Source organism: Fimicolochytrium jonesii (assembly GCF_025526975.1).
Source record: "Fimicolochytrium jonesii strain JEL569 chromosome Unknown EV422scaffold_7, whole genome shotgun sequence".
NCBI classification, from domain to species: domain Eukaryota; kingdom Fungi; phylum Chytridiomycota; class Chytridiomycetes; order Spizellomycetales; family Powellomycetaceae; genus Fimicolochytrium; species Fimicolochytrium jonesii.
The window spans coordinates 454,820-466,950 of record NW_026515674.1 but is presented as its reverse complement, the minus strand read 5'-3'; the positions used below and the strand labels follow the sequence as shown (position 1 = coordinate 466,950).

Sequence of the window (12,131 nt, the reverse complement as noted above, 5' to 3'; positions counted from 1 at the left end):
AGACATTTGAACTTAGCGAACTCTACAACTATTGGAAGTCTTGTCACGCAGCTGCAAAAGCGCTGCTCGCTTCTCCCTCGCATCGTGTCGTAATTCTTCTTCCAAAGGTTCAACTTCAGTGACGGCCTCCGCTGCTGCGTCTTGGGGAGCCCCGCAATAACTTCAGCACTCGGAATCCCACAAGCCGACGCCTCACTAGCACATCTCATAGCGAGGTCGTATCTCACCTCGTCGGGGCGGTGATGCTTCTATCGGCGTGGACCTACCCTTTGAGGGGGGTTCTCTACTTCCTGGCGCATCCAAGTCTATGGCTCAAAGTGCTCTGCCCGCTACTCTTCTCCATCGCCTTCTCGCTGGCGTCGACCGTCGTTCTGTTCGTCTTTGCGCTGGCCCCGCAAGCCCACGGCCTCGACATCCATCTCCCGGCCTGGCTTGCTTGGATAATAGCGGTCATATTGGTCTTGATAGAAATTTGCGTTGCGAGCATACTTTTCGTGGCGATATGCCTTCCCGTCGTCGCGGACGAGTTATTCGACGCTGTCGTGGCGTTATCCACCGGAACGGCGGCAGGACAGGGCAGCTGTGCAAGAGGATGCTGGTTGGGAATAGCACATGCAGGAGTATGGATTCTATACACCGTCTTCGCTCGAATCCTCGTTTTAATCGTAACGGCGCCGCTCAACCTCATACCAGGCGCCGGAACCGTTCTGTTCCTGTTCTTGAACGGCTATCTTGCTGGGTGGAATCAACATCTCCATTGGTTTGATCTAAGGAATAGCGGTTTCAGCGAAGGGCACAAATTCGTAAAGCAGAACAGAGCGGCGTATATGAGTGCTGGGGCTGTGATGGTACTTCTAGAGATGATTCCCGGGGTAGGGATCCTCTTTATGTTTACGAATATTGTAGGAGCAGCATTATGGGCGGTTGCGTTGGAGGGGGAGGGGATTGGCCCCGGCCCCGGCCACTCTTCGCACGTTCCTCGACACGGCACTGTTGCTTTGCCGTGATTTGTATAGAATCGACGTTTGATGTTACATACTATAGATTTGAGATGCAGTAACTTAGCAACTGAGCGTAAACTGCTAGCTCATCTGCGAGGTTGTCCCCTCGGTGCTTGCCATTCGTAAACATATATATATACAGTCTATGCATGTGTGGCATGAACGGTTTTCTCGAGGGCATGTGCATGTGCACAGCTTTTCACATTTGTGAATGAGATCCTGCGATGCCACCACGCCAAACCTGCCAAACGCGTTGTCCATTTTCCCACCCTGCCCTGCCTCCTTTCAAATTGAGAACTTCACCACTTCAAAAGTCATATCACCCGCTCCCTCGCTATAGTCCGACGAGAGTTGCAACCATTGAGAGGGAGAGTCGCTTTCCTTTCGCCTCATATACAAGTTTGCTCATGTCTGAAAAAGGTTGGCTAATTTGTGTGGATATTTAAAGCCCAGCCGCGAAACTGACGCTGTGTCAACAGGTCAACCTCGTATAAGGCTTTCCATCAAGCTTGGAGCTGGGAGCGCTCCTCTGAGTGCTAGCTCCAGCGCCCATCAGGGTCAGTCTTCTGCTGGGACTCCTGGTGCGCGTAAGAACAATGGCCCCCGGAAAGGGATGAGTGCTTCGGAAGCGGCGCGGGCGTTTGGCGTAAAGCCTACCAGACCCGCGAGCGCGGCGGACCGGAACGACGATAATAAGATTCGCAGCAGAAAACTGTCCTCAGAACATGAGCCATCAGTTCCTATCAAGCTTTTGTTTAAGCCACCGAAAATATACAAGGCTTCAGCGATACCGTCCGTTCCGGAACATACCAATACTTCAAGTCGAGCAAGCCACGGCGATAGCGCTGAGGACTCAGAAGAGCTCAGTGTGAATGCCACGAGTCCGGCATCACCGAAGGACTTGTCGAGAACGAGCTCCGGGAAGCGTCCGGCCCCTGAACTGACGGAGAGGTTAAATCCCTTGGCCAAACGCGTCCGACTAGACGATGCATTAGATCACTTGGGCGACGATGGGGATGAGGATGATGGGCTAGATCTTGACGATGGCGACGATATGGAAATGGGAAAGGACGCCGCGAACAGTGGGCCAAATGCATTGATCGAAGGGAGTACAGCCAACGACGGCAGACTGCCTCAGAAGCCTACTCGGAAAACGAAAAGTCGTGGGAAAGGTTTCACGCCAAAGAGGCGGGTCACCGACGGGAAAGGTGTATGGAAGCCGAAGAAAAAGAGTCTGCATATTATTCTTTCCAAGATACTTGTTGCTTTGAAAAGGTGGCTCGTCGAAAATGGCCTTACAATTCTCCTCGACTCTGATGGCGCCACATTCCTGACACGGTTTGCTCGTTCTCAGGAAGGATCAATATGGATTCTTTCTCGATCCCGTCGATACATCAGTCATCACAGACTACCTTACGGTTGTGAAAGAGCCTATGGACTTCGGTAAAGATTGGTACTCTGTTTACCTCGGGCTTAGCCTTCGGCTAACGGAGTATTTTCACAGGGACAATGGAACGAAAGATTCAACGACGCGTGTACAGAACATGTGCAGAGTTCAAAGTGAGACCTGCCATCATTGTCCTTTCGCCGGATCAGCTACTCATTATTTCACGCAGCACGATTTCCATTTGGTGGTCACCAACGCAAAGACCTATAACCCCCCAGACACTGTTATAGTGAGAGAAACTGAGAAGCTCGAGGAGTACGGAAACAGGTTGATCGAGCGCGAGGAGAAGAATGTCGCGGACGAGCCTGTTGTGCCCGAAGATGGCAGCGCTCATGCCTCCACTGTAAGTCTATCAAGCTCCTCTGTCACAGCATCGCCGGAACGCGACGCTTAACAACTGGAGATTTTGCAGAATACATCAGAAGTAGGAGCAAAGCGTGGCGAGGTGAAAAGGAAGTATTCGAAGAGGTACAAACCTGCTGAAGAGCTTGCTTTGCGCCTGTGCGCGCAAGTAAGACCAGATGGAACGAGCTCCAAAGGTGCGTCGGCTACGTCGCAATGCTTGTTGTCCCTAAATCCTGACTGTCGGGTTGGTCTCCCAGACCGCTCGTGGAACGCTCATAAAACTTCGCGGTTCGATGAAATCTTGCATCGATTCTCATCTGCCCGAAAACACTCGCTAAAGGAAGTTGACAAAGACGAACTATTCCGTAAGTGGGCAGCTCGGTTGTTAAAGGGCCAGCCAAAAACCGGTCTCCCGCTGATGCGATAGACTTTGCAGGCACAGTACTCGAGTCCGGCCCATACAAATACTGGGAAAGTCCCGAAAAGATCCCGCTCGAATCTACGCTTCGAAGCCACGTCTACGGTTCGGCCGAAGGCGAAGCGTACGTCTCCAGTCTTCGGAAATTCGCGAGGACGCTCCCGGCAGAAATACAACGATATGCGGACGAATCCGTCAACAAAGCGAGCGGCGGGGCCGTTGAGATCATGGACACGGCTGTAGGAATACTACAACAACCAGAGACCTTAATGGCCCCTGTCACAGCCAAAGTGAGAACGGAATGGGGAACCGTTGACGTCGGAGACCGTGTCCGGCATCTGGAAAAAGCGTTCGATCGTCTCATTGAAATCGCCGAGGTGGAACTCTATCGCAAAGAGGGCGTTGACATCAGGCCCATTCTGCCACCTGCAGCCATTGGCGTGCAGGACCCGGAATTGGAAGCCCAGTTGCAACGGAAGGACCCGTCATCCCTTCTGGGAAGCAATAGCGCCGATCTGGTGGACTGGTACGCCAAGCACGTCAATCGCTTGAGCGGTGGCCAAGTCACGATCGAGCAGGAAGCCATGGTCGCCGAAAGGGTACGGAGACGCCTTCTGCAGCTGGTGTGCCAAGCACCCGAAAGCGAGTTCCAAGAAGCGCAGGGGATTCCTTCGGTTGAGGTCATACAGAATATGTATACCGTTCCCGCCGCCGTAGCTGCTGCCGGCATTGTCCGGCCAGCAGTCCCTACGCTTCCCATGTAGTAATTTCCGACTTTCGGAAATTGGGACTGGGGATGTCATCGGGTTTCAGGATCTGTTTCCGAAGGGAATGGGTAGATCGCTCTTAGAAGGGATTGAAGCCACGTAGTGTAGGGGTTCCCTCTCAACATGTCTGGATGACGGAACACACGAAGCTCAGTCTTCTTCAGACCGGCGTAACTTTTTTGGGAAATAAAAGATATCGAACGACAGTTATCTGCTAGCAAAGACGCCGGAATCATACAAAATATATTCACACTATGGATCAACAAGAGCACTTGATGATTTCAGTTCGTCTCCAGTGGGAGAGAGTCCGTGGATCCATTGGCAACATTCGCGCATGCTAATAATGCGTTTTTCCCATCGTTTCTAAAGAAAGCGAGAGTCACAGGTGATCGCGAGATCTTGGGTGGGAGAGCCAATATCGCCTGTGATGTACAAGGTCAGATATCCTTCCGTCGGAGGGTAATGCAGAACTCAACGGCACAAACCTGGATGTAGCTTTGTAGCTGTGCCATCCGCCCCTTTGCCGCCGCTTCACTCACAAACATCATTTGTCCTGGAAGCTCAGGAATGATCCTTTTCGGACCCTCCGACCATCCCCCTGGCATCGCCTCAACTTCCGATGTCGAGTCACCCCTCGACCGCATAGGCGCGACTCGGACACCAGCTTCTTCCGGAAAATGGCCTATAAGCTGCATATGCAAGTCGAAGAAGTCCTCGTATGTCTGCCGGATGGTCGTTGTTTGATCATCCGGCACGGAGACGTAGAAAACTTGTACATGATAGACGTAGTCTTTCCCCGTAGCACCGCCTTTGGATGACCCGCCCGGTTTTACAACATCTGTGATGAGGGCCTTTCGCACTGGTTTGGTACGCAAGGTCGCCAACGAGGTTGGTGCACGTACTGGTATTGCGGACTTGGGTGGTTCTGCCGCAGCTGTTGTTGTTGTTGTTGTTGTTGTTGTCGCGGGTTTCAAGGCTCCGCCTGTGGATGGCGGCGAGGATGCGGGCGGCTGTGCCGAAACCTCTCGCGATCGATTCGGCGTGGTTCCTGAACTTGTTTTTGGCGCCGGGGTGCTGGGCAGCGGGGGCGGCGCCTTGGACGTGGAAATGGGTGTCGGCGGTTTTGGGGGCGTTTGCAGGTTCTTATTTGTCAACGCAGAGGACGGGGCTGGAATCTGCAGACTCGCCGGGCGCGGTATCTTCGACTCATCCTTTGCAGCGGCGTCGTCGCCAGTCGAAGGCACTCTGGCATCGCTTATCGTGGTTCTGCGAGGCGATTGACCGTGATCTTGCATGATAAAAGGATTGCCGGTGAGCCGGACCGAGACTCTGCGTGGGATTGCGGGTGCTTCGGGAGCTCCTGGGGACGAATCCGCTGTGATGCTTGGAATGGATGTAGATTTGGAAATGGTGGCTTCGGCGGGCTCTTGCTGGGGTATAGCAGGAGGTAACTGGCTGGGTTTGCGAGGTAGTGGCGGCAAAGCTGGCAACGCCTCCTGAGTGGATGCCGTCTTCTTCAAGTCGGTAGGCTTGGAGGGCAACCCAGGCTTGGGTGCTCTGATGGGTGGTGGAGATGGTGCGGGAGACATCTCTTCATGTATAGATGATGTCGCAGAGCGACCACCCGTCCGGCCTCCCAATGAAGACAAACTGTTGAGCGAAGACCGGTTGAGGGCACCACCGCTTCCCAGAGAAAAAGATTTGACTGCTTGCACAGGCGGGGCGGCTTGCTCATCCGGCACATCGTCGTTCACAATGATATCGTCTTCGATAATGCCAATGTCGCTGATTTGCGAGTAATCCGACGTCAAGACAGGTCTCTGCACTATCTTTGTAGATGCCTCAGCAATCGCATCCATTCTCGTGGTCGGGATTGGCACCGCAACGGGTGCTGACAACACCTGGTCATCAGGTCCCTGTGGGGCTGCGACTTGTCCCGAACTCGCAGTCGGCGACACACCCGATGCATGTGCATCAAGGGGCGCCCCAATGTGGGGACCACTGGTGTTTCCTCGGTTCTTCTGCGCGACCCAAGTTCGTGTGGCATCTTTGAGGGCTTCGATCCATTGCTGTTTGTGCTCAGCCGTATCGCACGCTAATGTGTAGCGTGCAACGTTGACATGAGCAATTTCGATAAGGTGATCCGTGCCAACTGCGAGAGGAACCGGACGAAATGGTGAGGAGAGCGAAACCTCTCATGGATTCGGACAAGCTGCCAATTTGCATCACCTCCAGTGAACTTACCAGACGGTATATTGATCAAGATCTTGTCGAAAGGGATCATGTCTGTAAGCTTCAGCTTTTGATCGTCACCGCCATGTCCTTTGGCCAGCAAAAACATGTCGTTGAAGAGAAAAGTTTCCCGTCGTGATCGATCACCGTTCGACTTGACCAAGTCCATCGAAGAAGACTTCAGCAGCTGCCTCCATGGGGCTACGATATTCATTTTCTGGATGGAAGACCCAAAGGCTTGTCAATATCTGGGGTCTGCCAGACGTACTCGGAGAGCGATGTTTTACCGTTGTGAACCTCCCTTGGATCTCCAACATTCGCTGCACCGCTTCCGCCTGCCTAGCCCCCTCGTTGACGATCGTAACCACAGTTTCGATCTTCAAAAGAGCTTGTTGCAGATTTGCATAATCAGGATGATCCTGGTTTGTGTTTTTCATTGCTTCCTAGATTCGGCATGTCAAATGAAATGGGATGAGGTCTATGGCAAAGGATCCTTATTCGCCGGTCGCACGGTAGCATTCGGACAGTTGGTAGCCCGGGGCTTCCTTGTGCGTCGGCATCAATCCCATCGTAGCTCTACTGTAGGTAGACAGCACATTCTCCCTTTGTCCTCATAAAAGCGCACCTCTCAAAGGCATTTCATCAATCGCTCCTTCTTGCAACAAGGACTCACCCGAATCAGTAAAGGATATTTGCAGATTCGTTGTACGGGCTTTATCCTGCATATACATCCGGTCAGAATTTCTGCTAGCCACGACTCGAAACCAGTGGCTTGAGACTTTACAGAAAGTCGGCCAGACTCATCATCCGGCTTTCCGATACGGCGTTCTACGTTCGAAAGGGGAACATGTAAGCCACGGCCAGAGAAGACATTCTGATGGGACATTCATGAACGGCTTACATCCATGAACTTCGCGACGGACTTATTTTGCCGTACGGCTTGATACTTCATCAGCGCATATGGGTGATTTCGGCAGTACATCGTGTACATTTTCAGAAAGTCGCTCTGCGCAAGCCCGTTGTTTATGCCTCAGTTATTGCCGTTCTTTTGACTTGCACTTTCAGCCACCGGCCATGCCATACCACGCGTATGAAGATGTCACCAACTTGTTCTACGACTGGTCCTTGTGCTAACCGCTCATCCAGGTACTGCAATAATTTCTGGATTCGACGTCTAAGTTCAATAACAGAGGCTCTTTTGTGAACTGACTCATAAGAGGACTTACTTGATTCACCGGTAACAACTGCTCCACGTTGGAGTAGATGATTGCCATATCTTTAGCCGGCAGTAGCAACTTTTTCTTCATTGGGTTCATGTACACGTTAATAATGATCTCCAAATCGGCAACATAATCCTTTTCCGTAACGGCAATCTCATGTATCACTTCTTGTCTTTGGATCTCTTTCTTGTCCAGCCCTAGTTTGGCCACCTCTTCTGCGCCGCCCATGACATCGACCCATCGCTGGCGCGGTATTGCATGCACCTGATTGACCATCGTAACCGTTTTCGATCGCTCCGCAAAACTGCCTCCCAGAAACTTCAGGTCCTTTTTTCGCAAGGACCCTTTCCGTGATGCCACTTCTTTGACATTGATAGCTTCCTCAGGGACATTCGTGATTTCAGATTTCGGCCGCGCCAGCGCCTCCTTAATGCCACTTTCTATCGCTGTTTCTAGCTCATCCAATCCGGTGCCCGACACCCGCTTGGAATACCTTGGCATCGCCTTATATTTAGCTGCCCAGTTGCGTGTGCCAGGCACCTGGCGCCCGCCACTACTGTCATCTCCCAACGAGTTTGTTGAGGGCGACTGCGACAAAGACAGCGAGATGTGCTGGGACGACGTCGAAGGCGGAAAGAAACCGTACTCCGAGCCCTGCTTTGAGTCGTGGAGGGCGGCATTCATATGTGGCGATGGGGTCGTGGGAGTCCCGGGCGCAAAGCTTATGGGTTTCCCAATTTGTGCGGCTTCAAGCAAGCCTTCTAGGACCGCCTCACTGTCTGTGAGCATCTGGACGAAATTCGTCGGAAACCAGCCCCACACCCCGTTCTTGAGGCCAAACATCCAGCCTCCCTTTTCGTCGATCTTGAGCACCTGCACGATGTCCTCTTCCTCGAGCATCAATTCGTCGCGCTCATTTGCAGCGAAGTCATAAAGAGCTCTCGCAAAGCGCAGGGTCGTCAGCTGTGAGGCATCCCCTAAGCCGCCATCTCCGTGCTGTCCCGCCGGGCTGCTCGAGAGGCCGGATGCTGTGGAAACACCTCGCGAAGGGTGCGAGGCGCCAGGGCCTATCGAAAGTGTTCGCTCGGAATCAGTCGGCATCGGATTGCTTTCCAATGTTCTTAAGCAGAATGGTAGGGGAGGGAAGTAGCGAGCTGAGCTTCTGTCTGTGAGCGTTGGTTCGACGAGAATCATAGCAAAAGCTTCGAGAAGCATTCACTCGGAATCTAGGACGCAAATGCTTACGAGATGTGTGGCGCCGCAAATCAACGCGCTGTCAGATTCTCGATGTGGGTGTCAAATCTCATTCAAGATCAAGGTTAGTGCTGAATTTAGAAGAAAGGAGAAAAGGTGGCAGACCTATTCCGTTGCCGGATCAAAGAGGGGAGAAAAACTAGACTACATGGCTGTGATGTCAATATCACATCCAAACCCCAAGGTAAATTGACCGATTCCCCAAAGATGAACTCAGACTGCCAATCCTCCGCACGTTCGTTCCATACGCATTGCGATGGTTTGAGCTCCTCATTTCCGACATGCGCTTCCGACTACCTGCATCTCATTTAACATGCATGATACAGCGATTCTCCAGCGACTTACTACTTTGATGCCCGCAGGATGGCACTGTCGTTCAGTAAAATATGGGCCAGACAAGGCGTTGATATAGTCGATCTATTCTTCGAAAAGGCCACGTAAGAAGCTCCAGGCTTGACGATCAAGGGCGAAATGAAACGATTGACTCCAAAATTTCATCATCCTAGGGATGCGGAAATGAATCGTGATCGTGAACATCATGCGGCCATATCAATACAGCGGTGTTGGAGAGGATTCCTCGTACGGAGGCGTATACAGACTCTGCAGTACGTACAGACGCACGATGGACACCACGTTGCCTTTGTATCGCTTACGCAAATGTCGTCTCCCAACCCGCAGCTCGACAGCCACCATTGTCCAAAGATACTACCGTGGCTTCCGCGGGAGAGAGGATCTGAGCCGGCTGATCTTCAAGCGTAGCAAAGACAGGAGAATCCGGCATTATCATGACATGGCCGTTCGCGTCCAGAGAATGTGAGTGTGTCTCATTAGCGTCATTGGCGAAGTCTGGTATGAATTTTCTCATTTTTGAATCAGATGGCGGGGCTTCTGGGTTCGCGAATACGTGTTCGACTATTACAAGCGAAAGGCGTACCTGGAAAACGTCAAACAGAAGGTCGGACTGCAGGAACTTGGGCCTCATGTGGATGAGCCTAAAACCATCTTCACACTAACTTTCGCATCGTTCAACAAAGATTGAGGAGTTCCGGATACATCTCGACAACCACGCCGCCCACCAACATCAACAGCACCTCGACTACATTCACGATCTCGCCGTTCAGAAATCTGCCAAGCTGGCAGCCACTCGTCATCATCTGCTCGGCACCAAAGCGGTGCCGGGCGTCTACTCTGGACCCGTGGGGCACCGCCGCACAGTTGAGATGAGCGTTTCCGAGGCTCTGGCTGCCGACTCTACAGTGCGTGAAGGAACATGTACGCCGAAGGAGTCAGAGTATCGACGGAATCGGAGGAGAGGAAGGAGCGCCTCTCCTGCGAAGGAAGTCATGAGACGGCATAAGCTTTTGCCGCCGTTATATATTGCTGAAGAAGATATCAGGAGTAGTGGGGCGTTGAAAGAATGGGTGGACACGCATGTTGGAGTGAGGAATTACAAGGGAGATCCTATTAAAGCAGTGCATCGCGGGAAGGATGGCGAAGACAAGCGAGTGCAGGGGCCGTTCAAGGTAGGGATGAAACTCTCTCCATCAGCTTTCTTTCCCATGGGAATACCATCTGACACCCCTTTGTTGTACCGTCAGATCGAATGGGAACTGGAAAAGATCGTACATAAGCCACTACAGCCAACACTGAGAGTGCAAACGGATTTCTTGGATACCGTAAACGCCCAACGGCAAGAACGATGGCTGCAGCAAAAACTGAGAAGTAAGCCGGCGTCTCTTCTGAGCGATGCTAGCTGTGAAAGTGCTCACAGTGTATTCTCAGTTGCGGATGAAATTTTCAAGGTGGTGCCCCAAGTGAAGCACGTTCAGCCAAATTACTCCTTAGAACCAATGTCGACTGCATAGACAAGGTGGCACGAGGGAGCGGTAGAAGAATGTATTTGGAAAACAAACATCATACTGACAGTGGCTTTTCGCTACTCGGAGCCGACAGCGACGGTTGATTCCTTTGGTTGCATCTGCTATTCTACTGATGTACATGCGTTTTGCATAACTATGGGCTGGGTGTACATATACACACGTACGCGGACATGGGAAAATAACTACATGACATTCGGTACGACCTTTAAGCCACTTATGATCAGCGAGAGAAGAGGCGCGAGCCTGTTCATCTTCTTGGCCCTCAACCCACGTTGGTTGCGAAAAGCGCACAGCAGACTTCTTTGAAATCTATCACACACTGGAGCCCTTGTACTTGCACTTCATCCAAAGACTCCATAAACCTTGCAAGAATCGCCGGTGCTCGCATCCTCTTCACTGCATTTTGAATTTCTTTACGTAGAACAATGACGTCGTAGGTCAGTTCGTGTTTCCGTGTCGAAAGTACCCACATCGCGGGCAAGCTGAGGGCGATCCGAATGGAATCCAGTGCGCAATGCTCCTCGCATTGAAGGCACTTCAAACATTGCCTCTGCTTGTAGTTAGCGTTAGGGAACTGGGTCCTCGCCTTCGTTTTTGAGGTTAATGGTTTGTAAAGGCACTTGCAGGTTCCGAATTGTCCGCCGCGGCACTCTCGCGAGCGTATGAGCTCCCTAAACAAGCCAAGCATCTCGTCCTGAACCATTGAGCCTGTCTCGACCGCACTTTGAAGACTCGACAGCGTGACGTTAAACGGAGCGGTCACCAAAGCAGCCAGAGCGATACTCTGCAAGTCGAGCGATTTGTGGAGGCCGAGAAAGTGATTCAAAGCCACGAGGTGGATGAAGTTGCCATGGGTCACTTGGAGAGTAATCCGGTCGTGGGTATAGATGTACAGGAGGAGACGTTGGAAGGCTTCCTCGTCCGCAGTCAAATGCTTCACGTGGATGGTGTACTTGTAGCTCGGTTCGTTTAAACACATCAGTTCTTCATCTTGATTTTTGTTCTGCTCCAGTTGAAAGCTTTGACCTTCTGTGAAGTCAGCGTGGGACCCAAAGTATGTCGAGCAGGCTTTGAGAGTCTTCATGTGTGCGAACATCGGGGTTCCGTCTCTGAAAACGAACTTGACGTCCGCGGTGCTGGCATTGTTGAACTCTCGCAGACCCGGAGCGATAGGTATTTCGCCCATGGTGGGATGCTCTTTGTTGATCCCTGACTAGCTTTGTCAGCGGTGTAATGGTGCTGGGTCAGAGACGAAAAGGTGAATGTCAGCGATCTGTTCATCGTCCTGAAATCTGTCTCTTCCGCAATACCTAGTAGCCCCGGTTCAGCGTCTAAGTCACGCACAATACCTCGCAACAGAGACGAGATTAGTGAGATTGCCTTGCGTGAATCGAGTAATTCGTTCGTGAGCGCAACGATGGGTATGATGTTTGAAACCTTTTCCGTCCTTTCTTCGTTGTTTCCCGAACTCCCCACACTGGTTTCCGATTGACGGGCAATCGAGAGAAAACTCGACAGCGCGTGGCTCAATGACAGTGACGGGGTTTTTTTCTTAATTCCGTACCCT

The 12,131-nt window shown here is 51.9% G+C and overlaps 6 protein-coding genes across 6 annotated transcripts; 3 read left to right on the top strand and 3 right to left on the bottom strand.

Annotated features, from left to right (window-relative positions):
* Positions 1-260: 260 nt before the first annotated feature.
* EV422DRAFT_479600 (etoposide-induced protein 2.4-domain-containing protein) lies at positions 261-920 on the top strand (the record flags this gene model as incomplete). The annotated part of the gene is made up of 1 exon (XM_053067284.1): positions 261-920. A coding segment is annotated over one exon (660 nt), but the record flags the coding sequence as incomplete, so codon positions are not given.
* A 339-nt stretch (positions 921-1,259) lies between these two features.
* EV422DRAFT_402134 (uncharacterized protein) lies at positions 1,260-3,993 on the top strand. The gene is made up of 8 exons (XM_053066954.1): positions 1,260-1,421; positions 1,481-2,276; positions 2,356-2,444; positions 2,506-2,561; positions 2,618-2,791; positions 2,861-2,987; positions 3,051-3,158; positions 3,230-3,993. The coding sequence occupies exons 1-8, from the start codon at positions 1,409-1,411 to the stop codon at positions 3,973-3,975; spliced, it is 2,109 nt and encodes a 702-aa protein (XP_052926830.1). The 5' UTR covers positions 1,260-1,408; the 3' UTR covers positions 3,976-3,993.
* Positions 3,994-4,259: 266 nt separating this feature from the next.
* On the bottom strand, positions 4,260-5,273 carry EV422DRAFT_494829 (PX domain-containing protein; the record flags this gene model as incomplete). Its single annotated transcript, XM_053067772.1, has 2 exons — positions 4,260-4,400; positions 4,464-5,273. 2 exons carry the CDS (start codon positions 5,271-5,273, stop codon positions 4,260-4,262), a joined length of 951 nt encoding a protein of 316 aa, XP_052926829.1.
* A 1,545-nt stretch (positions 5,274-6,818) lies between these two features.
* EV422DRAFT_402182 (rho guanine nucleotide exchange factor) lies at positions 6,819-8,797 on the bottom strand. The gene is made up of 5 exons (XM_053066955.1): positions 8,676-8,797; positions 7,437-8,584; positions 7,294-7,371; positions 7,112-7,216; positions 6,819-7,038 (listed from the first exon to the last, which is right to left on the bottom strand). Exons 2-5 carry the CDS (start codon positions 8,529-8,531, stop codon positions 6,991-6,993), a joined length of 1,326 nt encoding a protein of 441 aa, XP_052926828.1. The 5' UTR covers positions 8,532-8,584; positions 8,676-8,797; the 3' UTR covers positions 6,819-6,990.
* On the top strand, positions 8,793-10,836 carry EV422DRAFT_524309 (uncharacterized protein). The gene is made up of 7 exons (XM_053069976.1): positions 8,793-9,121; positions 9,191-9,289; positions 9,363-9,497; positions 9,561-9,639; positions 9,719-10,207; positions 10,283-10,406; positions 10,467-10,836. The coding sequence occupies exons 1-7, from the start codon at positions 9,048-9,050 to the stop codon at positions 10,547-10,549; spliced, it is 1,083 nt and encodes a 360-aa protein (XP_052926827.1). The 5' UTR covers positions 8,793-9,047; the 3' UTR covers positions 10,550-10,836.
* EV422DRAFT_505341 (uncharacterized protein) lies at positions 10,827-11,750 on the bottom strand (the record flags this gene model as incomplete). The annotated part of the gene is made up of 1 exon (XM_053068484.1): positions 10,827-11,750. The coding sequence occupies one exon, from the start codon at positions 11,748-11,750 to the stop codon at positions 10,827-10,829; it is 924 nt and encodes a 307-aa protein (XP_052926826.1).
* Between the last annotated feature and the right edge of the window lie 381 nt (positions 11,751-12,131).